Source organism: Odocoileus virginianus, chromosome 26 (assembly GCF_023699985.2).
Source record: "Odocoileus virginianus isolate 20LAN1187 ecotype Illinois chromosome 26, Ovbor_1.2, whole genome shotgun sequence".
Classification (NCBI taxonomy): Eukaryota; Metazoa; Chordata; class Mammalia; order Artiodactyla; family Cervidae; genus Odocoileus; species Odocoileus virginianus.
In genome coordinates, this window is record NC_069699.1 from 25761 (window position 1) to 53045 (window position 27285).

Here is a 27285-nt window from a genome sequence, read left to right on the forward strand (position 1 = left end):
TGATTAAGATTGTTCCCAATTTCTAACTTTAAACTATGCAGCTCAGGAAGATCTGATGGATACCCCATTAGACAATCCTGATATGGAAATATTTATAGATGGCAGTTCTTTTGTTCGGGATGGGATGCATAAAGAAGGTTATGCTGTGGTGACGGCTGAACAGGTTTTAGAAGCAAAATCTCTCCCTCAGGGAATGAATGCTCAGCTAGCAGAACTTGTGACTGTGACCCGAGCTCTAGAGGTACGCAAAGGGCAGCGAGTAAATATCTACACTGATTCTAAGTATGCTTATTTGACTTTACATGCTCATGCTGCAATATGGAAAGAAAGACAGTTTAAAACAGCAACAGGAGAGCCCATTAAACATTTCAGAGAGATCAAGAGACTTTTTACTGCTATATATTGTCCTAAAGAAGTAGCTGTTATGCATTGCAAAGGGCACAGCAGGGATGGGAGTAAAGTAGCCAAAGGTAATCAGTTGGCTGACTGTCAAGCCAGAAAAGCAGCACTTTATGAAACCCCTTCACTGCAGACACCTTTGATCTGGACAGGTTCTGTGGAACAGGGAAAAAAAAACCACAATATACTGAGGAGGAATTAGAAAGATATGAGAAAAGAGGAGCAAAGACTACAGATAAAGGGTGGTTACAGTCTGAGGATGGATGATTAATAATTCCTGAAAATGCTCATTGGAAAATTCTTAAGAATTTACACCAGAGTTTTCATATAGGTGTTCAGAGTACTTACCATATGGCTTCTCATTTTGTTTGAAGGTAAATATGTAATGAAGACTTTAAAGAACATTATCAAAAGATGTGAAGTTTGTCAGAAAAATAACGCAAAGAAAAGCTAGCAAAATCTGCATTACAACAAAGTGGAAAATATCCTGGAGAGGACTGGGAAATTGATTTTACTCATATGCCAAAAGCAAATGAATATTCTTGCTTACAAGTCTGGGTGAAAACTTTTACTGGATGGACTGAGGCTTTTCCCTGTTGTAGTGAACAGGCTAAGGAGGTTATAAGAATTTTAATCCATGAAATTATTCCCAGGTTTGGGCTGCCATAGAGCCTTCAGAGTGACAATGGCCCTGCCTTTAAAGCTGCTGTAACACAGGGGGTGTAAAAAGCTCTAGGAATAGAATATCACTTACACTGTTCCTGGAGACCCCAATCCTCAGGAAAGATTGAAAAAGTTAATGACATTATTAAGAGACCTCTGTGCAAATTAACTCAAGAGATGCAGGACAATTGGCTTAAAGTTCTACCCATAGCTTTAATGAGGGCTTGAACTGCCCCCAAAGAGGAGGGACTGTCCCCCTTTAAATGTATTTATGGAGGCCCTTTCTTATGCACAGACATTGTCATGTAACAGCTCTCAGGTTTTCAGCAGGCATTAATGGATCCAGGAGGTGACTCCTGACCCAGCCTCTGAGTCAAGCAAGCCACTCTTTGAGCCAGGAACTGAGGTCCTGATAAAAAACATTGGGATCTGGGGGCCAATCCCTTGAGCCCCTCTGGGAAGGCCTTTACCAGATTATTCTTTCTTCTCCCACAGCTGTTGAAGTGCCAGGAATTGATTCGTGGGTGCATCACACTTGAGTTAAGAGGTGGCACCCTGACCAGAACTAAGTGATGTCATTTTAAATCATTACTTTCTATGCTCTAACTTTGTACTTTTCAGATGGGCCTGATAATCTATGTGAGCTTGCTTCTGGTGACTCCAAAAATCCTGAGTCTGCCATTTGATCCTCAAGACAGTGCCTTCCTGTCCTGGGCTCACTCCTATGCTGCATTTCACAATCACTGCATTCCACAATCCACTACTGGGTCATTCCACAATCCACTGCTGGGTCTGTGGAGCACTCCCCTCTTCATCAGTGGAAGGCTTCCCATGGTGGGCATCACCACTTCAAGGAAAGGACTTCCTCCAAATCTGTGAATACCTTTGACAATAACAATCATATGTGATGCCTCTTCGTAATCTGATGACATCTAACAATCCTAAAATGGACTGGTGCAGCAGTTTGTGCTTTAACTATAGACATAATGTGACTTTTAATTTTGATTATACATTGTCTTGGTTTAATGACTATTTTGCTACACAGAAGAAGGTAAATGAGTCTAGATGTATTGGCTTTTTACCTGACGTTTATCAAATATGGGATGAGGTTATATGGTTAACTCCTGAAAAGGGACGCCTAATATCTAGCTCCCCCATGTGCTGGGAACAAATAGAGCCATCCCCAGAAGTTAGCCAACAACTTAATTATAATGATTGGAAACAATTGGGATTTTTGCCAGAAAATATGCAATATAATCATTCTCAGGTTTTCCAATACCAGTTCAGGTCCTTCCTTTGCCTGGCCAGGCACTGATATATATCCAGGAACTGGATACCTCAGTTACTGTGGCTTGCTCCAAACAGGGCCTACTGAATATGTGGCTATTAACAATGGGCACGGCTTCCCCCTGGCTGGATACACAGATGCACCCTAGGTCTAGCTTTTACTCATTGCTTCAAATTTTCAAAGCTTCCAGAGAAGCCTGCTAATTTACCACATCTTGGAACTCACTGGGCAAGGTCTGTATTTCACTGGTATGATTATGTGGCTGCAGTATTTGATCCCTCTCTGGGAACTACAGATGTTATGCTATGAGTGGATGCTCTGACTAACTTTACTCAACAGCTTTACAAGATTCTCAAAAAGCTATTTCAGCTCTTAACGCTCAACAAATACAAATTAGAAAGGTGGTTTTACAAAACATATTGGCCTTAGATATTCTCACAGCTGCACAAGGAGGAACTTGTGTCATTATTCATACCCAGTGCTGTACATATATACCTGATATGAGCACTAATGTTACTCACTTTACTAAACACATGAACAAGATGATTCAGGCTATGGATACTCCTGAAGCCTCAACTGTCTCACTTTGGGAGACATTAACTAGTTCCTCATGGTGGAAAACTATCATAATTGCAATAATTCTGATTGTTCTGTTTTTGCTGTCTGCTCCCTGCATCTATAACTGTGTAGCTGGATTTGTTTCTAGTCATTTGAAGGCTTTTAAGTTACAAATGGTTGCTCAAACTCCTGCGACTGTGGCAGCTTCCTCCAACTACTACTTGGGGCCCCTGGATCAGAGACCCTCAATATGAGGGTTAGGAGAATATGTTACCTCAACAATTTAGGGATGACACCCCTCAACAGTAGGAAGTAGTTATGGAATGAACACAATGCCCCTTTCCCTAGGCAACATAATTCTCCTAAAAGAAAAGGGGGAAATGAGAGGGTAACAGGCAGGAAGGCCAGGGGTCTCCAAATGGAGGAAATAGGCTGCAAGTATAAGATTTTTTTCTCTTAAAATTCCATTTTTCCATGACAACACCTGGTTCAACGTGAACTTAACTTTCCTCAAATCTTGAGCTAACCAATGCATTTTTCTTATGGAAATGTTTTTCTTAAGCTATGTATTTACTTTGGAATTTGCCTTTCTTCAAAATGGTTCCACCTAAGACTAATTTTTTTTTTCAAACCTTGGGCTGATAATAGCTCAACAAAAAGTATTCATATCAATTGTTTCATGGCTGGGGGATGACACACCTCATGCCATCCTATCTCAAAAATGCATATTGTGGGAGAGGGGCCTGGTGAAACTCCCTCAGCCTTGAGATGTCTCTCTTATCTAATTAACAGCGTTTTAACAGACATAAAACATCTGGCTAAAGACTAGCAGGAGGGCACTCTTTCTGCCCCCTTCTGATATCTATGTCAGAAGTTTTCTCCATCTCTTTTATACTTTGATAAAACACAAAAGCTCTGCACGATCAAGCCTCGTCACTGGCCCTGGATTGAATTCCTCTCCTCTGGAGGCCAAGAATCCTGGCATCTTTCATGGCTCAACAACAACCTTTCAGTAGCCCACAAGATCTGCTTTGATAGTGACTCAAATAATATCTTTTCTATTGAAAAAAATGTTATTTGACATATTACCGTTTAAAAGGAGGTTTCACTAAATGCTAAACTGTTCAACATATCATCAAAATAAATACACAGAATGTAAAATTGTTGTTGTTGTTCAGTCACTCAGTCACATCTGACTCTTTGTGACCCCATGGACTGAAGCACTATCTGGGCTTCCTTATCTTTCAGTATCTCCCAGAACTTGCTCAAACTCATGTCCATTGAGTCGATGATGCCATCCAACCATCTTATCTTCTGTTGCCCCCTTCTCCTCTTGCCCTCAATCTTTCCCCACATCTGGGTCTTTTCCAATGAGCTGGCTCTTTGCATTAGGCAGGAGTTTCAGCTTCAGCATCAGTCCTTCCAATGAATATTCAGGGTTGATTTCCTTTTGGATTGACTGGTTTGATCTCCTTGATGCCCAAGGGACTTTCAAGAGTCTTCTCTGGCACTACAGTTTGAAAGAGTCAATTCTTCTGCACCCAGACTTCTTTATGGTCCAACTCTCACATCTGTACATGACTACTGGAAAAACCATAGCTTTAACTGTGTTGGCTTTTGTTGGCAAACTATGGCTCTGCTTTTTAATACGCTGTCTAGATTTGTCATAGCTTTTCTTCCAGGGAGCAAACATCTTGTAATTTCATGGCTGCAGTCTCGTACACAGTGATTTTGGACGCAAAATAAAGCCTGTCATGGTTTCCATTTTTTCCCATCTATTTGCCTTAAGAGTTTACAAACCCTGAAAACCTGAGTCCACTTCAGAAACACGGATTTGCCCTAAATTCTATTTAATCTGTCATCCTTGCCCCTAGGAACCAGAAGATCCAGATGAGAGGGTACAGATGGATCTAACTTCATCCATCACCACTGCTGGAGAAAACAGTATGTTTCCCTGATGACAGTTAGTCCTGCACTTTTCATCTGAGGACAGCTCATTGCTATTCCTGACCACATCTCTGTGTTCTTCTGGTAACAAGTATTGTTGCTAAGATGACAATCTAAAGGAGTTCCAAGCAAATTAACAGTCTACTCTCTAGGAGACAGATGTTCCATTTTTTTTTAAGTTGCAATATGCTGATTTTCAAAGCATTTATTTAACACAACAATCAAATTTTAACTGTAGAGTTAAATCCAAATCTTACATTGGCCACAAAGTTTCCACCTAAGCAGTAACACATGAAGACTCCTGCTAACATATGTATTTCAGTCACCTTAATTGCTCAAAGAACAATTTTGGTTTCCAGCAATGGAAGTGAACCACTGATTTCATTCTCTGCTCACTGGTCTTAAGATTACTATCTCATTTTTGATGAAAACAGATGAAAAATCACTGGAGGCAGGGTAAGGATTCCAACATTGTATCTCTTAAAATAGCTGCTTTTAGATTGTTCCCACAGATTTGTCTCCATGGAAATTGGGTAGGAAAGGTCACCACCAGCCAAAAGTAAGCAGTTTCCCATTTAAAGTCACTTGTTGGTTGTCAGAAGGGACCTGGCTCTGCAATTCAGGTTGCTATCACAGCATAAGTCTGTGAGAGTTTGAGATCCTAGTACATAAATACATGAACAAGAAGGGTGTTTTTGTTTGCTTTGCCAATTCAGTTTTACTTTCAGAAGTTTTCCTTTGCAATTACCAGAGAGGAAAAACTGATCCTGGTCTTCAACCTTTGGTGAAAATATGAATGTAAATTTAGCCCAGTATTTATCTCCTTTATTTGAAAGGCATTAAGTTTGGTGAGCACTGTAATTTAGTTTCCCAAAGAGGAATCATTCCTTACTATGTGCAAAGTCATAAACCTTAAAGTATTCTGGAAATATATTTTTACAATCACCATGGTTATATCTGAACTTACAGTACAGAATGCCATTTTGCCAAAAACATGAAATAATTTGTTATGCTGGCAGTGTAACAGCATAATAATTAGGTGTTAATAATTGTTTCATTCTTGCTTTAAAATACTTTGAAATCCAGTTAAGAGATAAAATATATTCATTTAAAAGGTTTTTTATTATTTATATAAAAAAATGATCAAGACAGGCACATGGAAATTAAATTTCAAAGGATATTTTCTCTTAATTTGGTAGTGAATTGTTAAGGTAACCAATAAGCTATTTGAAGTTATTTCCATAACGCTACAATTAAAAATATTTCCCCACAAATTTATATCAGTATTTAAATGGAAATGTATTTTTTAATATAACATCTTTACTCAATAGTGATAGGACAGACTATATTTTGATTTATTAACCAATTTTCTTTCCCCATCATATGTCCTTGTGCCCCTTCACCTACTTTCATTCAATCAGGTAGACAGTTTTGTGGGGTTGCATAAGGGAAAGGTTGACAGCAGAAAATAGAGAAAAGGGTAATCAACTTTAGACTCTTCAGTCTCAAAAGGCTGGCCCTCAGGGTAACTGGAAAGAATGCCAGATTTAGTTTAAAAATGAACAAACAAAAAAACCCATAAAAAACAATTCAAACATGATAGATAAGAGCCAGGCTACTCTCCGGGACGGGTAGAAGTCAAAGGAGGAACAGTGAGAAGCTGGAAGTTGGCAGGTTCCCAATAAGGGAGTCCCTCACCCAGCCCCCCGGCTAACTGCGCCAGTTGTCGGTTCGTTTACTCTCAGCCCCAAACCCACCTTCACTGCCCTGTGTGTGATACTGAAACATACGTCCTTTATCAGTTGGCTGGATTTCAGCTCTATCAGCAGAGGGCACTGGGAGAGGATGCAGCCTGTCTTTCTGGTTCCAGTGATGCTCCTGCCTTGCTTTAGTTCGGCAGCACTCAATGGTCAGCAGGGAAGGGAACCTCAAGTGGTGCTAACCCTCAGCCAGATTCAGTGGTACCAACCCTGCAACCAGATTTCTGAAGAGTTCCATAGAGCAGCACCTACCTCTGGCACCTCACCTGTCCCATGGAGGGTAGTTCCCAGCACATTATCCTTACATGCTGCTTTCCAGCAGGTCCAAAGCACAGAATCTCAGAACATTTCTCTGGCTTTTCCAGTGAGGTCTGAGCCTCATCCCAGGATAGGGTGTCCTCTTTCATTGTTTTTCCTTTCTTGGGTGCTCTTCTTTAGCCCTATAAATAGTGACTTCCCTATCTGCTCTTATAGTCTTTAAATTTCTCTTCCCCTCCTCAGTAGATGATACCCTGTTATTATGAGTAACTCTTATATAAGGATTTAAATGAAACCATCTCTGTTGAAATCATTGTGGTTTCTGTTCCCTGACTAGACTCTTAATGAAACAGATTTGGTTCCAGGATTGTCCAGGAGGAGCCACACAGATGGTATTTGAAAACTGGCTTGATTGTACCCTTGGAAGTAAGCCCACTGCTAGGTTGTTTGCCAAGAGGACACAAGATGCTAGTGATCCATGGCATGCAGTGCTGCTGCAGTTCATCACTGTCATCTGGATGAAGAGCCAGCTGAAGGGAGACTCCTGGAAGCTTGAGTGACTGCTACATTTGACAATCAGACAGTATGAAGACCACAAGGATGGTGGGGTAAGTGGGTCCTTCAGATGTACTGGAGCACTTACAGAGACAATGACAAGCTTGGGTCCTTTAACTCTCAGCTCAAATCATAGTTTAAGAGCCAGAAAGATTCCATGACAGCCCTGATAGAATGTACTTCTTGCTACCACAGCACTGGTATAGCTAATAATCAAACAGGAATCTAATCTAGATTGCTGAGTTACAGTGTCAGCTGAATGCTCATTTCACCAAATTTCTCATGCAAAAGTTAGAAAAAAAGATTAGAATACGAAAACTCCAAGTAGGGACATGTTGTTGGAACCAGATAAAACTGACTGTCTTGAAACACAACTCATTCTGAGCTATCGTTGCCAGTGGAAGTAGCTTTAAACCCTGCATCTGAGAAGACAAAACTTCTTTTGCTTCAAAACTCTATACTAACCTCACCTAGGACAAATGAGGGCTAATATCTTTAAAAGAGATACTCATTCCTCTTAAGACCCACAATAGTGAGCTTTAAGTCAACAACAAGCATCATATCTCAATATGATCCAGGGGAACTGGTACATATCATTACCAAAGAGGAAATAGCTTATACATTTTAAAAAAACTGCAAGATTTTGTTATTCCATATTAGCAGCAGTCCAGAGAACATGCACAGGAGTGGATGCTATGGGTGTCTCAGAGTTCTTTGGCAATATTAGCACCAAACTTGTACTTAGGATGAAAAGGAAATAAAAAGCTGGCACACTGACCTGAGTGACGTAGATGACTTTGTGCAGCTGGATTAGGATCTGCTGAATAGGATCACTGATCTGACGAACTTTCCTCTGTGACACAGCAATTCCTGCAGATGCTATGGATAAAAAAATCTGCAGTTAGTGAAGACCCTGGTTTTCCCTTTCAAACACTGTATTAATGGGAAAATGGGGTAAAATTCAGGGGAAAAAAAAAAAAACAAGCAAAAGCCCTCATCCTACCATCGAAACAGAATGTAGAAAGTTTGTAACACTTCAATATTTTATGATATTGAATGCATAATTCTTCCTTCTACTTCTCAGACCCCTAAGTAACATGATGATGATACTTATAACGTCTGGAAGCCTGGTTATCACTTGGAAAATTCGCTCAGGCTGCCACTAGCAGTCGGTGGTGTCTTGTATACTGTGGCCACTGAAAAGCTAGTCTTCAGATATGTGCAGTTAAGAGACTATTACACTTTAAAATTTTAAATTCATTATAGCAAATAAAACTAATTTTATTAAAACTACCAAAATGCAAATACTGAATAGGCAATCTTACAGAGCAAACAAAAAAAAAACTAATAAATTATCATTTGTAATATAATCAATGGTTTGAAAATTGTTACAAATTATAACTTTCACCTCCCTTCAGGTCTCAATAAGACACATTTATAATTTATTCTGAGTTCTTATCATAGAACCAGATAAATTTCACAGTCCTAGGCTAGCTTGGTGCCAAACTGCATATAAGCCACTTTCCCAGATTTACATGTCATAGTGAGAGGGTAACAGGCAGGAAGGCCAGGGGTCTCCAAATGGAAAAAAAAGAAGCTGCAGGTGCCAGACATTTTTATCTCTCTTAAGCGGCAGGAAGAAACAAACCAGCGATATGTCTTTCCTTCTCTACACAAATTTAAAAGAGGTTTCTCTTAAAGTGCTGTGCTGCCATGACACCTGGTCTCACCTGAAGCTAACTACTCTCAAACCTTGAGTTGACCAATACGTTTCTTTTTCGTATGGAAATGTTGTCTTAAGCTATGTTAATGAACCCCAGACTCTATCTTCAAGTTGGTTCCGCCAAATGGCCTAAATTTACTTACTCAGGTATTGTTCCCCTAATCTATGTAAATGAAATTATTTGTTGGTATTCTGCCCTTCTACAAGATTCAAGTATGGCCAGGGATGAATTATCTGGTGTCATTCTAAATTTTATGACATCCTTTTCATTAACAGACTGTGAGTGACTATATAACAGACAGCTAAAGACTAGGAGGGGGGTATTCTTTTGCCCCCTTCTGATGCCTATGTCAGAAGCTTTCTCTATCTCCTTTATACTTTAATAAAACTTTATTACACAAAAGCTCTGAGCGATCCAGCCTCGTCTCTGGCCCCGGATTGAATTCGTCTCCTCCAGAGGCCAAGAATCCCGCGTCTAATCGTTCAGCAACAACCTTTCAATAGGCACAAGGCCCACTCTTAACTTTGAGGAATGTAAAGCTATTTAAAGTAAAGGCCTTAAACCTCCATATTAGTCACAAGGTCCCCTCTGCCTCCTCTCACCCTCAGATCCACAACAGAAGAGAGACCAGATAGCTGGATGTATACTACCCTCTCTCCCATCTTCCTGTTCTTTCCCTTCCTTCCCACAACCTGTAGCATGCTTTCTAAAATAATGCTTTTCTTCCCAAATTCTCATCTTTAAAGAAAAGCTCCAAAGACATTCTTTTTTTACCTCAGTGAAACCTTGAGTAGATGAAATTAAATGTGAACACAATCATTGCTTTAGCAACAGCTAAGATTTTGAAAAATGATTCTTCTATAAGTGCTTTCTGAGAAGGCTTACATATTTTACCATAAAAATTTGTTTTCAAAACACTTATAGAGAAAATTTAATGTGGCCATTAAAAGATTCAATTTGTCTTATAATTAGCATATGAAAATGTATATTTAGGAAACAAACTACGAAAAAGAAAATATTCCTTTTCTTATGGGTATTTTTACTGTGTTGAGAAATTCACACAAGAAATCATCTAGTTCTAGTTCATCTACATTTAATACCATTTAAATGTTTGAAATTTAAAGGATCTACCTCCTCTTGGAACTGTGTCTAACTTCTTGTAAACATGAGTTACTTGACCTTTCAGATGAGGCTTAATAAATTACCCTTAGTGTAAAAATGTGAAGATAAACCAGAAAGAATTAAGGCAGCTCTGAAATAGAAAACAGAAAACTGGACATATCTGCCTCAGCTTCAGCGATGGCCAAGTATACATACATATCTTTCACAGTAATGTTTCTTTGCAGAAATAATTATTCTTTTAAAATTATTTTTTGACTTTTATAGTTTTATTTTAATTAATTTATTTTTTATTGAAGGGTAATTGCTTTACAGAATTTTCCTGTTTTCTGTCAAACCTCAACATGAATCAGCCATAAGTATACATATATCTCCTCCCTTTTGAACCTCCCTCCCATCTCCCTCCCCACCCCACCCCTATAACTATTTGTTTTCCTAGACTGATATACAAAACTAATGTAGCCAAGTTGATGTTTTATAGCTGTGGCCATAGATATAAAACAGAAATAGTTAGCTAGAATGCCTGCCTTCTATACTACTCAATATGCAGTGAAACAATTTTTCTTTAAGACCCTTGGCCTAGAATGCAAGGATTCTTTAATATCTGCAAATCAATCAATGTAATACACCACATTAACAAATTGAAAGATAAAAACCATATGATTATCTCAATAGATGCAGAAAAAGCCTTTGACAAAATTCAACATCCATTTATGATCAAAACTCTCCAGAAAGCAGGAACAGAAGGAACATACCTCAACATAATAAAAGCTATATATGACAAAACCACAGCAAGCATTATTCTTAATGGTGAAAAATTGAAAGCATTTCCCTTAAAGTCAGGAACAAGACGAGGGTGCCCACTCTCACCACTACTATTCAACATAGTTTTGGAAGTGTTGGCCATAGCAATCAGAGCAAAAAAAAGAAACAAAAGGAATCCAGATAGGAAAAGAAGAAGTAAAACTCTCACTGTTTGCAGACGACATGATCCTCTACATAAAAAACCCTAGACTCTACCAGAAAATTACTAGAGCTAATCAATGAATACAGTAATGTTGCAGAATATAAATTAACACATAGAAATCCCTTACATTCCTACACACTAACAATGAGAAAACAGAAAGAGAAATTAAGGAAACAATACCATTCACCATTGCAATAAAAAGAATAAAATACTTAGGAGTATATCTACCTAAAGAAACGAAAGACCTATACATAGAAAACTATAAATCACTGATGAAAGAAATCAAAGAGGACACAAATAGATGGAGAAATACACCGTGTTCATGGATTGGAAGAATCAATATTGTGAAAATGACTATACTACCCAAAGCAATCTATAGATTCGATGCAATCCCTATCAAGCTACAAACAGTATTTTTCACAGAACTAGAACAGTAATTTCACAATTTGTATGGAAATACAAAAACCTCGAATAGCCAAAGTAATCTTCAGAAAGAAGAATGGATCTGGAGGAATCAACCTGCCTGACTTCAGAATATAGTACAAAGCCACAGACATCAAGACAGTATGGTACTGGCACAAAGACAGAAATATAGATCAATGGAACAAAATAAAAAGCCCAGATAAATCCATGAACCTATGGACACATCCTCGACAAAGGAGGCAAGGATATACAATGGAAAAAAGACAACCTCTTTAACAAGTCGTGCTGGGAAAACTGGTCAACCACCTGTAAAAGAATGAAACTAGAACACTTTCTAACACCATACACAAAATTAAACTCAAAATGGATTAAAGATCTAAATGTAAGACCAGAAACTATCAAACTCCTAGAGGAGAACATAGGCAAAACACTCTCTGACATAAATCACAGCAGGATCCTCTATGACGCACCTCCCAGAATATTGAAAATAAAAGCAAAAATAGACAAATGGGACCTAATGAAACTTAAAAGCTTTTGCACAACAAAGGAAACCGTAAGCAAGGTGAAAAGACAGCCCTCAGATTGGGAGAAAATAATAGCAAATGAAGCAACAGACAAAGGATTAATCTCAAAAATATACAAGCAAGTCCTGCAGCTCAATTCCAGAAAAATAAATGATGCAATCAAAAAATGGGCCAAAGAACTAAACAGACATTTCTCCAAGGAAGACATACAGATGGCTAACAAACACATGAAAAGATGCTCAACATCACTCATTATCAGAGAAATGCAACTCAAAACCTCAATGAGGTACCATTACACGCCAGTCAGAATGGCTGCTATCCAAAAGTCTACAAGCAATAAGTGCTGGAGAGGGTGTGGAGAAAAGGGAACCCTCTTACACTGTTGGTGGGAATGCAAACTAGTACAGCCACTATGGAGAACAGTGTGGAGATTCCTTTAAAAACTGGAAATAGAACTGCCATATGACCCAGCAATCCACTCCTGGGCATACACACCGAGGAAACCAGATCTGAAAGAGACACGTGCACCCCAAGGTTCATCGCAGCACTGTTTATAATAGCCAGGACATGGAAGCAACCTAGATGCCCATCAGCAGACGAATGGATAAGGAAGCTGTGGTACATATACACCATGGAATATTACTCAGCCATTAAAAAGAATTCATTTGAATCAGTTCTAATGAGATAGATGAAACTGGAGCCCATTATACAGAGTGAAGTAAGCCAGAAAGATAAACACCAATACAGTATATTAATGCATGTATATGGAATTTTAAAAGATGGTAATGATAACCCTATATGCAAAACAGAATAAGAGACAGAGATGTACAGAACAGACTTTGGGACTCTGTGGGAGAAGTCGAGGGTGGGATGTTCTGAGAGAATAGCATTGAAACAAGTATACTATCAAGGGTGAAACAGATCACCAGCCCAGGTTGGCTGCATGAGACAAGTGCTCAGGGCTGGTGCACTGGGAAGACCCAGAGGGATAGGATGGAGAGGGAGGCGGGAGGGGGGATCGGGATGGGGAACACATGTCAATGTATGGCATAAACCACTACAATATTGTAAAGTAATTAGCCTCTAACTAATAAAAATAAATTTAAAAAAAGACCCTTGGCCACTACTCTCTCAATCCAAGTAATTCCTTGAGTTTTGAAAACAGCTTTGATTTCTTACTCTCTAAAAAGTAAATTTTAGAATGTATATTTACCGATGCCCATTATAAAATAAGGAGACAAATGTACAATAACCTAGGTATCACAAAGGAGACTCTAGAACCCCTGGGACCACCATCCATCAGCCTTCTCCCCAGAGGTAACCTCTGATACCAGCTTGGTGTGTTGCCTTTCAGTTACTTTTTTATTTACATACTTCAGTGTGTACCTTCAGAGCAATATTTTTCAAACTATGGTTGAGTCCTGAATCAGTTTAATGAGCCAGGACCAGCATTTTGAAAAGTGGAATGGAATGGCATGAAACAAAACAGGATAGAAAAATTTCAGAGTGTACTGCATGTAGTAAGGGTTCACTCAGTCTAGATATAAAATGTGTGTCTTACTGAGGATCATTTCAAAAAAAAACACTTTGAAAGCTACTATTGTAGAAAATCTATAATGCTACCTTATGCTTTCTTTCCCTCTTCTTAAATAAATGGTGACACATTATAAGTCTGGTTTACAATTTTTATTCTATCTGTATTGGATATTATTTCTTATAAATACACAGTTATAGCTCATTTTAATGACCACTATTGAACAGTACTACATGTGCATGCATGTTCTGTATGCATGCATACACTTCTGTCTTGATGGGAATTTGGTTTTCTTTCAACTTATCATGATTGTAAATGATGCTGCAGTGAATATATGTGTGCATACAGTGAATATATGTGTGTGTGCCTCACTGTGCATAGTGCAAGAGGTCTTTTAGTGTAAATAAGGAGAAATTAAAAAGCTGGGTCTTTTGATACACATATTTGCAATTTTAACAAATACATTTTAAAGGAGCTGAATCAGTTTGCACAGAAGAGAATCCACTTTTCTATCCCTTGATCAACACTATAGTCAAACTTTTCAATTTTACCATTGTGACTTTATTTTGTGTTTATCTAAATGCTTATGAGGTACTGCGCTTCTTTGGTGAATTTTCTGTTTGTATCCCAAGTTTCTTTTTTCTTATTGATTTGTATATGCTCTTTATATTGTCTGAATACTAATCCTTTTACTGTATTTTATATGTTTCAAGTATTTTCCCCTAATCTGTTACTTCTGTTCAGTTTAAAGGGCAATTCCCAACCCTACCACCTAGACTAAAGATAGTCTGTCAAGGTTATCTTCTGCTGTTATATGACAAGTCAGGATTGCACGGCCAGTTCAGCACTCTGGGTGCTCTGGCAGGACTACTGAGATGTGAGTGATCACATGGGCTAGGACTTGGGAGAAGAAGGAAATTTAAGGTTCATAATGATGGGAGTCTGACTGCAACATTTGCAAACCCTCTTGATTTCCTGAACAACTTCAGCTAATCTTAGGTAGGATAATTTTTATTCCTCCTTTTCTACCTTATCAAATCATTACTGTTTTTTTATATTCCCCATCCCAAAATATGTATTTAGCCATTAGTAATTTTAGGAAAACAAAAATGATAAAAATCTAAATAGATATCTTTATAATTTTTATTCATTAGTTCAGTTCAGTCGCTCAGTCATGTCTGACTCTTTGCGACCCCATGAATCGCAGCAGGCCAGGCCTCCCTGTCCATCACCAACTCCCGGAGTTTACTCAAATTCATGCCCATCGAGTCGGTGATGCCATCCAGCCATCTCATCCTCTGTCGTCCCCTTCTCCTCCTGCCCCCAAACCCTCCCAGCATCAGGGTCTTTTCCAATGAGTCATTAGATATTAATAACTACCAACTTCATGGCAAATGTTAGCCATATAAAGCATTCTCCCTCGGTCTTTCAGATCAGCACACTGAAAATACTATACTTAATTATTTACAAAAAATGCAACACATATTTATATTGACAATTTTATTAAACAAATTTCCCTTAAAAAGAGATCATAGATGGGAATTCCCTGGTTGTTCAGTGGTTAGAAATCTATGTTCTGTCAAGGGCCTGGGTTTGTTCCCTGGTTGTGGAACTAAGATCCCATATGCTACAGAATATGGCTAGAAAGAAAAAAAAAAAAAAGATGCCATATAAACTGATCTTTATTTCAATGTCAGTCATACAAGGTATGTTTATGAATCATACCTATATAGTTCCTGCTGCAAAAGATAGAAAGTATTTGGTCTCATTAAAATTTAAATAAAATCAAAGTTTAAATAGGAATTCTTTGTATCCCTTTTATGGTTTTATTAAAATAGGGAGCTGATTAGTGTTTTAAAACTTAGGAGGAAACCACAAAATTCATTATAAGTGGCAATTACTTAAAATGCCAAAAAATAATATTTGCTAGCTTACTGTGTAGTGAGCATGACACTGAACAGCTAATTTCCCCCTCTGAGGTGGTGGGTAGCAGGACCCGGAGGAGGTGCTGGCAAGGGTTTCACACACTTAGTCTCATGTGATCCTCATAACTATTCTGAATGGTATCCTCATTTTACAGATAGCTGAAATTAAGAATAGTGTCCAACCAAGCCTAAAGAACTGGGACCTGCAAGTAGATGGGCCCTAAACTCTACACTTACTCAACTCGCCTAACTTGTTACCAGGAGAGCATGAAACCACGGACCACGTAACCTAACATATATGCTCCTTCCCACACCTGAGATACTACTTTTCTTAAAAGGAGCTGCTACTTCTAACACATTCTCATTGTACCTTTTAACATTTAACGGATCAAATATTTTTGAAAAGCAAGTACACATAATAAATTGGAAACATTATGTCTTCATACCCTGCGCAGTGCACTATATCTGGTTTATTATCTCATGGCACATTACAATAGCGAAGTTAGGGGCCCACTCCTGGTCCAGTCTAATGAAGTCACAATTCACAACACAAGCTCTGAACCTCTTAGCTACTACAAAATGATCAGGAGATGGACTACACATATTCCTCCAATTGACTAAGACATAGTATACTATTTTTCTGAATTCTCTCTGCTGAGAATCAGAGATTCTGAAGAAGAGGGGAGGGGATAGTTTACAGCAGGAGCTCCCTGAAAAAGTAAAGGAACGAAAACAAAAAAACACATATTAGGGGCAGAGCCAAGATGACTGAGAGGGAAGACATGGAGTTTCTGTTTCCCTACAACTAAGATACTCACAAGATGCTGGTGGGGGAGCCTCTGACAACCAGGCAGATGGGAGAAACCACTAAGCAATCAGGTAGGATGTGAATGGTAGCAAAGAGGGGAGGAAAAATGGAGGCCAGACAGGACTGGTGTGGCTGAGGGGTGACTAGGAGCACCCGGAGAGGCATGCTTGCCTCCAGGAGGTTAACAGGGAGTAGGAAGGACCTTCAAAGGTTGGAGGATGGGGAGGAGGCATGTGCTTGGCATTCCCTCCTGCCCACTTGGCCCCAGGGAGTTTGCACAGGCCCCAAGCCTGTCCTATGCCCTTCAGGGACCTCTCTGCCCACGTGGGTACTGGGGGTGTGAGAGGGAGTGGGAAGGAGAAGGACGCAAGCCAAACTGAGGAGCCCCCACGGGTCAGGAGAAGTACCTGCTGCTCCCTTGCCCACTGAGCCCAAGGGAGTCTCCTAAGGCCCTTGGCCTGGGTCTCCACCCTCCAGGGCCCTCTCTGCCCTTCAAGGTGCCTACAGGACTTACTCTGCCTGTGTAGGTCCTACAGGTATGAGAGGAAGGGAGTAGCCCTGGGGAAAGAGCCACTTGGGGTTCAGAGGATCAGGGCACCCGCCTGGTATTCTACCCACTCGGCCCCAGGGAGCCTTCTGGGGCCGCAGGTGTGACCCTCCATACCCTAGGGCAGGAGCAACTGCAGAGGCACCCTCAGTTAGGCTGAACCCAAGCCCCAACCCCCAACCAGGGCCTTTTCCAGCAGAGTGGGTCCTGAATCGGGACCCTGCCCTGCCTAAAGCTAGCCTCCACACAAACCCAGCTCCTGCCTAAGCCCTGCCCCTAACAGCTGAGGTTTTTCTGTCTTTTTGTTGCTTTTGTTGTTGTTTTGTTTTCTTTGGGGTTTTTTTTGTTCTTTGCCATTATCGAGTTCTGTTTTACCCTTCAGTGGTTCTTTCATATATATTCTTATTTTTTATAAAATATCTGTTAATTTTCTGAATTCATTTAATTTTTTTGTTATTGTTATGCTCCCTTTTATTTTTTATGATCATTAATAGTTTTTTTTTTCCTTCTTTGCTACTGGAGGTTAGTTTTACCCTCCAGTACTTATAAAGATTCTTATTTTTCCAAATATGTCTGTTAGTTTTCTAAATTTAACTTGTAATTATTTGTTATTGTCCTGCTCCTTTTTTTTGGAATGCTCTGTGGCTTGCAAGATCCCATTTCATGGGCCAGAGATCAGGCCTGAGGTCCTGAGGTGGGAGAACTGAGTCAGAATCACTGGACTAACAGAGAACATCATGCCCCAGGGAATATTAATTGGAGTGAAGGCTCCCAGACAAAATGATGAAATACTTAAGAATAAATGCACCTAAGGAAGCAAAAGACCTGTTCTCAGAAAACTATAAAACTCTGATTAAATAAATCAAACAGGACACAAATGGAGAGATATATCATGTGTACCATGTTCTTGGATTGAAAGAGTCAATATAGTAAAGATGAATATACTACCCAAAGCAATCTCCAAATTCCGTGCAATTCCTATCAAATTGCCATGGCATTTTCCACAGAATTGGAACACAAAAAACCTTACAGTTTGTATGGAAACACATAAGACTGCAAATAGCCAAAGTAATCTTGAGAAAGAAAAATGGAGCAGGAGGAATCAGGCTTCCTGACTTCAAACTATACTAAAAAGCTATAGTAATCAAAACGGTATGGTACTGGCACAAAAACAGAAATATAAACCAGTGGTACAGATACAGAAAGCCCAGATATAAACCCATGGACCTAAAATCACCTAGTCTATGACAAAGAAGGCAAGAAAATACAATGGAGGAAAGACAGCCTCTTCAATAAGTGGTGCTGGGAAATCTAGACAGGTACATGTAAAAGAATGAAATTAGAATACTACTTAATATCATACATAAAATAAACTCAAAATGGATTAAAGACCTAAATGTAGGACCAGATACTATAAAATTATTGGAGGAAAACAAAACACTCTTTGACATAAATCACATCAAGATCTTTTATGAACCACCTCTTGAAATAATAAAAATAAAAACAAAATAAACAACTGGGATCCAATTAAACTTAAAACCTTTTGCACAGCAAAGGAAACCATAAGCAAGACAAGAAGACAAACCTCAGAATGTGACAAAATATTTACAAAGCAGTGGACAAAATATATAAACAGCTCATGGAGTTCAATATTTAAAAATAAAAAATAAAAAAATAGGCAAAAGATCTAAGTAGACATTTCTCCAAAGAAGAAATATAGATGGCCAACAAACACAAGAAATGATGCTCAACATCACTAATTATCAGAGAAATACAAATCAAAATTACAGTGAGGTACCAGTTCATACCAGCCAAAATGGCCATCATCAAAAACTCTACAAATAATAAGTGCTGGAGAGGGTGTGGAGAAAAAGGAACTCTCTTATATTGCTGGTTGGAATGTAAATTGGTACAGCCACTGTGGAGAACAGTATGGCGATACCTTAAAAAACTAAACATAGAACTACCACATGATCCAGCAATCCCAATACAGGGCATATACCCTAAGAAAACCATAACTCAAAAAGACACATGTACCCCAGTGTTCATCACAGCACTATTTACAATAGCCAGGACATGGAAGCAACGTAGAAGTCCATTGACAGATGAATGGATAAAGATGTGGTACATATACACAACAGAATATTATTCAGTCATAAAAAGGAATGAAATTTGATTAGTAGTAGGAATGTGGATGAACCTCGAGCCTGTCATACAGAGTAAAGTGAGTAAAAAAGAGAAAAATGTCATATATTAATGCATATATATGGAATCTAGAAAAATGGTCCTGGTGAGCCTATTGGCAGGGCAGGAACAGAGGCACAGACATGGAGAACAAAGCTGAATGTATGTGCCCTAGGTTCAGACTATACTACAAAGCTACAGTAGTCAAAACAGTATCGTACTGGCACAAAAACAGACACATAGATCAATGGAATAGAGTAGAGAGCCCAGAAATAAACCTACACACATGTGGTCACCTAATCTATGACAAAGGAGGCAAGAGTATAAAATGGGGGAAAGAGAGTCTCTTCAACAAACAGTTCTGGAAAAACTGGGCAGCTACATTTAAAACAATGAGATTAGAAAATTTCCTCACACCATATACAAAAATAGGGCTTCCCTGGTGGCTCAGCTGGTAAAGATTCCTCCTGCAATGCGGGGGACCTGGGTTTGATCCCTGGGTTGGGAAGATCCCCTGGAGAGGGGAAAGGCCACCCATTCCAGTATTCTGGCCTGGAGAATTCCATGGACTGTATAGTCCATGTGGTCGCAAAGAGTTGGACACAACTGAGCGACTTTCACTCACTCACTATACAAAACTAAACACAAAATAGAGAGTAAAGTCTTAAATGTAAAACTAGAAACTATAAAACTAGATGAAAACATAAGACAGTACACTCTGATACAGGCCCTAAAAATATTTTTTTATCTAAAATATGTCTTCTCAGACACAGCAAACATAGGCAAAAATAAACAAATCAGATCTAATCAAATTTAAAAGCTTTTGCACAGTGAATCAAACCATAGATAAAATGAAAAGACAAACTACTTAATGGGAGAAGATAACTGAAAAAGATATGTCTGATAAGGGGAATATCCAAAATAAATTAAAACTCATACAATTCAATATTAAAAAGTTAACAAATGGACAGAGTCTATTAATAAAGACATTTCTCCAAAGAAAACATACAGCTGGACAATGGAAACATAAAAAGATGCTCCAACTTGTTAATCATCAGGGAAATTCAGATCAAAATCATCATGAGAGATCACCTTTTACCTGTCAGAATGGCTATAGCCAAAAGGCAATACATAAATGTTGGCAATGATGTGGAGAAAAGGGAACCCTAGTATACTGGTGGTGAGAGTGTAAATTGGTTCAGCCACTAGGGGAAGCAACATGGAATTTCCAAAAAAATTAAAAATACAGCTACCATATGACCCAGCAATCCCACTTCTGGTTATATATCTGAAGAAAACAAAAACACTAATTCAAAAAGATGCATGTACCCCAATGTTCATAGCAGCATCATTTACAATTGTCAAGGTGTGGACAACCCAAGTGTCCATCAACAGATCAATGGATAAAAAAGATGTGGTGTATTACAATGGAATATTACTCAGCCATAAAAAGGAATGAAATTCTGCCATTTTCAGCAATATGGATGGACCTAGAGGCTATTATGCTTAGTGGAAAATGTCACACAGAGAAAGATAAATACTGTGTGTGTTTTCACTTATATGTGGAATTGAAAAAATAAAGCATATGAATGCATACAGAAAAACAGAAACTGACTCACAGAGAACAAACTATGCTTTAATATACTATTTTGTTCTTTTCTTTCTGACTCACTTTGTATAACAGGCTCTTGGCTTATCCACCTCACTAGAATTGACTCAAATTCATTCCTTTTTATGGCTGAGTAATATTACATTGTGTATATGTACACAACTCCCTTTATCCATTCGTCTGTCATGGACATCTAGGTTGCTTCCATGTCCTGGCTATTGCAAATAGTGCTGCAGTGAACACTGGGGTACATGTGTCTTTTTGAATTGTGATTTTCTCCAGGGTATATGCCACTTACTTATATCTAATAGTTTGTACCTGTTAATCCCCTTCGCCTTTCACCTTTCCCTCTCCCTACTGGTAAACACTAATTTGTTCTCTGTGAGTCGGTCTATTTCTGTTGAGAAAGTAAGTCAAATGAAAGAAATAGATATTTGGAAAATAGTAACACAGATAGTACTCAGAAATGGCCAAATTTGTACAGTGGTAATCTGTAAGTGGAAAGGGTTAGTAAAATAGAGCTAAAACAGTTAACATGCATACTTTGCAAGTAATGCATGTTTATTCATTCATTCATTCCATGTTAATTACTGCTAATATTTTCATCTACTCAATACAGAAATTCCTAAGTTCTCAATTCTGTTGTCAAATTACTATTATTTAATCTAAGGAATATGTTATAAAATAAATTCTTTACATATCTAGTTAGTATTAAAAGGCAGAAAAAGAGGATTTTTAATAATAGTGTTGAGATGGCTTTGTGGTTATTTGCTTTACAGGAGTTTAGAAGTACATTAAATACTGCCATATGGCCACAATATGAACCTAGAAGTTCACATTTTAAGAGTATTCTATAGGCAGAATCACATTCTAATACAGCCAATTCAACACTCTAAAATAATAGTTTTCACCCTTTGTTCTGCCATAGCAAGTGGAAAATGATGCTCACATTCTAGATTTAGTCCTGGGAATATACCGAGGTTCTGACAAAATTCTCTCCTCTGACAATTTTTTCCAGCACATTTAGGCAATACAGGACTATAGCTATTGTTTATATACAATAGAATGAATCCTCATTTGCACAAGAGGCAATCTAAGTGGGGCCTATACCAGTTGTCTGTCATTTGGCAGAGCAACCAATTAGTCCAAGATCACCTGCAACATTTAGAAAAGTATGATTTTTACAATATGCAGAAAAACCACTCTGCATTAAGATGAATAAAAAATGTTTTTTCACTGTAATGTGGAATAACTCTTAGGTAATAACTCAAATTTTCTCCATATGCATTACTGTGTTCTATAATATTAGTCAAAACTATCACTCCCTTATAGGTAAACTTTAGCATTCACTGACAACACTTAAAATGCTGTAGCATATTCTGTTTTAAATTTAAATGCATGAATTGGTAAATGTTTAAAAAGTAGATAGTAGAACAAACTGTAGGTCTAAGAAATATAATATATTACATGTTATCTAAGCTAAAGAGTTCGTTTAAATATCCAGAGATCTGATTAATTTTGCAGACATAAAGTCAAGTCTTGAACTAACTAACTCAACATATCCTTTAGGAAAAGTAATTCTTTTTATGAATCACAACTGAACTTCAAATTGCTTACATATGTATGTATGTATGTATTTTGATCTCACTGTTATAAAACTAATCAATAACAATCATTTAGCTTCATGGCTGTATTAGGAACTTACCTTGTACCAAAATAGCTGGAGTGGGGCATGGTCAACATAACATCTTAATAATGTTTTGGACACCTTAATAACAAAGTTATCTCTTTTCTGCATCTATGCTGATCATGTAAAGGTCCCCAAACTGTCAATAACTCTTCCAAAGCAAATTTAATAAATGTGGAGACATGGACTAATATTACAGTAAACCAATTCACATCTCCTAAAAGTTCATATGTATTAACTCTACAAAAGAACACGAATTAAGGAAGTTAAAGTGAAAATAACATTAAGCAATAACTCCGTATTAACCAAAATAGTAAAACAGAACTTTATACTTGAGTCATATACATATGTTAAAAGCACAATCACTGAGTTTTTTTTTCCTGAATTATCCAGGTTTAGTTAAAAACTTCACTGTTACTGTTGAACATTTGATCCACTTTAATAGAAATTAGAAATGTTAATGAACACACTCTTTTTTTCTCAAACAATTACTATAAACTGTTATTCTTTAAGAATTCATAATTTCTACCTTATTAGGGAAATGATTTGATATAACATTGCTTTAATCAAATACAAATAAGTAGAAAGAATTATCTGCATCAGAGTAAAGGAGATAGAAGAAAAGATACGCTTTATTCTCTTATATCATATAGGTGCACAGCTTATAGAAATACATATGTAAAACATAGTTACTGTTTTTTGGTACTAGGTATACACTGTTAGCTTCAAAATTCAACTTGCTAACATTCCTACCAAAGCAAAAACCCAAACTTTAGAAAGATAGCTCATATATTTAATCAAATAAGTGAACACAGAAAGCACCTTGACACTGTTAATTTGCCAAACTATATAAAAATGATGGACAGATGAAACGAGATTCTCCTGTTGTTTGTACTAGAGTTACCTCCCAAGCATCATTTTGGTATTCAGGCCCAACCACAATTCTGTGTTCACCCATTGTGTGCTTGACACCAGTGTTATCTAATATAAGTACTACCATGGTCTTTGAGACTGTGGAGAATCACAGTAGGATGGCTGTGGGACTGCCACCCCATCACTACCTCAGCCTCTAGCTCCTTAACATGGGCCCTGAGCAGTAGGGGTGGCACTTTCAGAAGCAGGTCAAGAGGCAGCAAAGCTGAAGAAATAAAAGCAGGAAAGACATGAGACTGTAACACAAATTGCACTGAATTTCAGGGTGGTGTGTGTGATGTTACTGCTGACAAAGCTAAATTACCTGGTCTCGGTCTGGATCCTATTCCACCAGCAAAGTCTCTGTAAGCAGAATGAGAAGGTTTATTCAACTTGGATTTGACTAAACATCTACTGAAAGCTTATATCCCACTATGGTTTATGAATCCATATGAAAATACAGGTTTGTTTTTCCTGAAGATGTCAAGAGTTTAATAAAGGGAGAAAAGAGACATAATTGAACCCAGAGCAGAATTGACATTCTATGACCAATGGAAGAATCTGGTTGCATTGCACTTGTTCATAAGCTCTAAGAGTAATTATAGGCCTAAATCTTAGGCTTGAATGATTTTCTTGTTACATTTAAAATCAAAATACTTGAACTTCCCTGGAGGCTCAGTGGTAAAGAATCTGCCTGCCATGAAGGAGACATAATTTTGATACCTGATCCAGGAAGATCTCACATGACCTGCAGCAAAGAAGCCCTTGTGCCACAACTATTGAGTCTGTGCTCTGGAGCCTAGGAACCACAGCTACCAAGCCCATGTGCTGCAACCACGGAAGCTGATGTGCCATAGAGCCCACGCTTAGCAACAAGAGAAGCCATTGCAATGAGAAGCCTCTGCACTGCAACTAGAGAGCAGCCCCAGCTCACCCCAACTAGAGATAAGCCCGCGCAGCAAGGAAGACTAATAGCAGCCAAAAATAAATTTAAAAATAAAATAAAAATACTTATTTTGTATGAAAAAGAAATAGCATTTAAAACTTTATATGTAGTATGTATATTATATAGGGTGAAACGGATAACCAGCTCAGGTTGGGTACATGAGACAAGTGCTCGGGCCTGGTGCACTGGGAAGACCCAGAGGGATCGGGTGGAGAGGGAGGTGGGAGGGGGGACCGGGATGGGGAGTACATGTAAATCCATGGCTAATTCATATCAATGTATGACAAAAACCACTGCAATGTTGTAAAGTAATTAGCCTCCAACTAATAAAAATTAAAAAAAAAAATAAAGAAAAAAAAAGAAAAGATTTCAGTCAGTGCTCAGTTTCAGATATTTTTAGAATTCAGTGGTGGCAAGTAATTAAAAAGAAAAAAAAAAAAGCAAAGGCATTTAATACCAATTTTATAATTATTCCTCACAGTTCCAAATACTGAGTGTCTGCCTAAGGCCTTTAAAGATCACATAAAAACAAAGTAAAACAATAGCTGACTATAATGTGGAGATGATATGTGTATAAAATCAAATGGGAAAGTTAACTGACCTGAATGAAATAATTATTTCTGACTTGGTATAACAGTTCTGTGGCCATATACTTAAACAAAACAACTTAAGCAACTTAAAATGAAGATGCTATCTTTTGGAAAACTGACTTTATGAAGTGGCTTTATTGATGGAATACAATAATGACCAACATGCATGTGAAACATTTGAATAAACATGCTTCATGAGAGAAAAAAAAAAACTTTATATGTAGTATGTAATATGCATGTACTTTATACATACATTAAGTTTATGTAGCTTTATTCCTGCTGTCTTAAGAAACTACAACTCTTCCTATGAAATGAGATAATATTTACATTTAAGAGGACTATATTTCCCCTTATGTTCTCAGCATTATTACCATCACTTTTTTGCCCTATTCTAAGATTTAGAATTTCCTTATCATTATGCAAGTTGGTCTCAGGACCTTTTGCGAGTGGAAGAGTCATTAGACCCTACGAAGGACAACCATAAATAACCTTCAATCTTGTTTATCTACTAGAATCTACAGACAACTTCTTAACAGGTTTTTTTTTTTTTTTAAGAAATAAGAAACATCTATGGCCTGACAAATTATAAGAACCATAAGCTACTGCAACACGATCAAAGTACATCAAACATCCTCTATGCTTAAGGCACATGATAGGTATTTACTAAGTGGGAATTGACATGGGGGCTCAGACACAAATAAACGTGACTGATGATTCTATTACCCCCAACCTTTTCACTATAGTCACAGAAATATTGATACATACAGGCAACACATACCCAAGTTATCAAGCATAGCAAATTTGGCACTCATTCACCCACCACTCAACTTAGTTACTAGAATAATATCAAAGTGTGTGCATCTAACTGTGAACTCCTTCCCTCTCCATTTCCATCCTTCCAATCCCCCACCAATCCACTCCTCTCTTGATCCTATTTACTTTTTCTGTCCCATTCCCAGCCCATATTTCAGACCCTTGAAAATTAAATGAAACTCATCAGTTTTACATAAGTAATACATTCTTCTTACACCTGGAATAAGGTCACATGTTTACATAAGGAAAGGGGATGACCCCTGTCTCATATTTTCAAAGAGGGGCATAATCTTAGCAGTGCCCATATAAGCGTGGGCAGAAGCCTCAGTATTGAGATGAGTGGTAAAGTGTCTGTTCCAGCAAATCATTCCCTTGCACACAGGTTACCCCTCAGCAAGAGCAAATGCATAGCCCACACCTTAGTCTTCTAGACAAGTCCAGCACTGTCCAACAGAAATATGCAAACTACAAACAGAAGTCTAAATTTTATGGTAGCCACAGTTTTAAGAAGCAGAAAGAAAAAAGTGAAATTAATTTTAATAACATTTTAATTAAAATAACCAAAATATTATTTAAACATGTACTAAATAGAAATATTAATGCAATTTTAAAGATTTGAATGAAATTTAAAATTCTTGGGACATACAGACAATCTGGTCCCAGGGCAGAGCCCAAGAGTGGTAGCAGAGGCCATTGCTAGTGCTTACTCAAGCAGCATCTCAGAAGTTTCTCGGATTCTGATGGGGATGCTCTACCACAGCTAACCTCTAACACACCCCAGGAGTCCACATAGCTCTCTGCTGGCCCAGCAGAGTTGTTCCACAAATGGGTAGGGGGTGGTGGCAGAGGCAAGGAGAAATGACTGGCTATGAATAACAAACGGGGCTTACATCTGAGTCAGTATCTGACTGGAGTTGCAGATGCTACACAGTCAGTGCATTAGATCTCCATCAGTGTACAGACAACACTTGTTTCAGCATCCCATGCCACTGAAGCAAAGGTCTTGGTGCAAGGAAGAGGGGAAAAAAATCCACTTAAAGGGGACAGAGCTAGCTTTTTCTCTGGTGATTTAAAAGCAGACCTCACCCCTAACGGGGCAGTGATGGCCACTGGGCAGAGAGGAAGTCCTGCCTCAGATCTGGTGCCAACTCTAGCCCCTCCATCTCTAGCATCACTGCCTATTAAGGGGATAGCTTCCAGCATATCCTGAGGAAAGGTATAATTGGCATCCACCTCAAATCCACCTCACCCATCAATGGTAGGTATAAGGCACACACAGTGTGCAGAGGGATGTTCCCACATAAAAACAGCCATTTCGAGACTGCAGTGGACAACTGTTTCACCTAAAGTAACAGAGACAGAGAAAGCTAAACAAAAAGAAGAACTACTCTCAATTGAAAAAGCAAAGAAAACCCCTGAAAAATAATGAAACGGAAATAAACAATTTACCACAAGAGAATTTAAAACATGATTAATAATAAACTTTATAAAGGAAAAGAACTGATCTCAACAATGAACATTTTAAAATATTTTTTAAAAAGATCC

General features: G+C 38.2%; 1 protein-coding gene across 1 annotated transcript in view; it reads right to left on the bottom strand.

Annotated features, from left to right (window-relative positions):
- NEK10 (NIMA related kinase 10) overlaps positions 1-27285 on the bottom strand; it is a 250358-nt gene that overhangs the window by 14500 nt on the left and 208573 nt on the right. Inside the window, exons 30-32 of the mRNA XM_070456150.1 lie at positions 23717-23754; positions 23477-23617; positions 8207-8307 (exon numbers count right to left, since the gene is read on the bottom strand). Coding sequence (XP_070312251.1) covers positions 8207-8307; positions 23477-23617; positions 23717-23754 — 280 coding nt within the window. The remainder of the gene's footprint in view (positions 1-8206; positions 8308-23476; positions 23618-23716; positions 23755-27285) is intronic.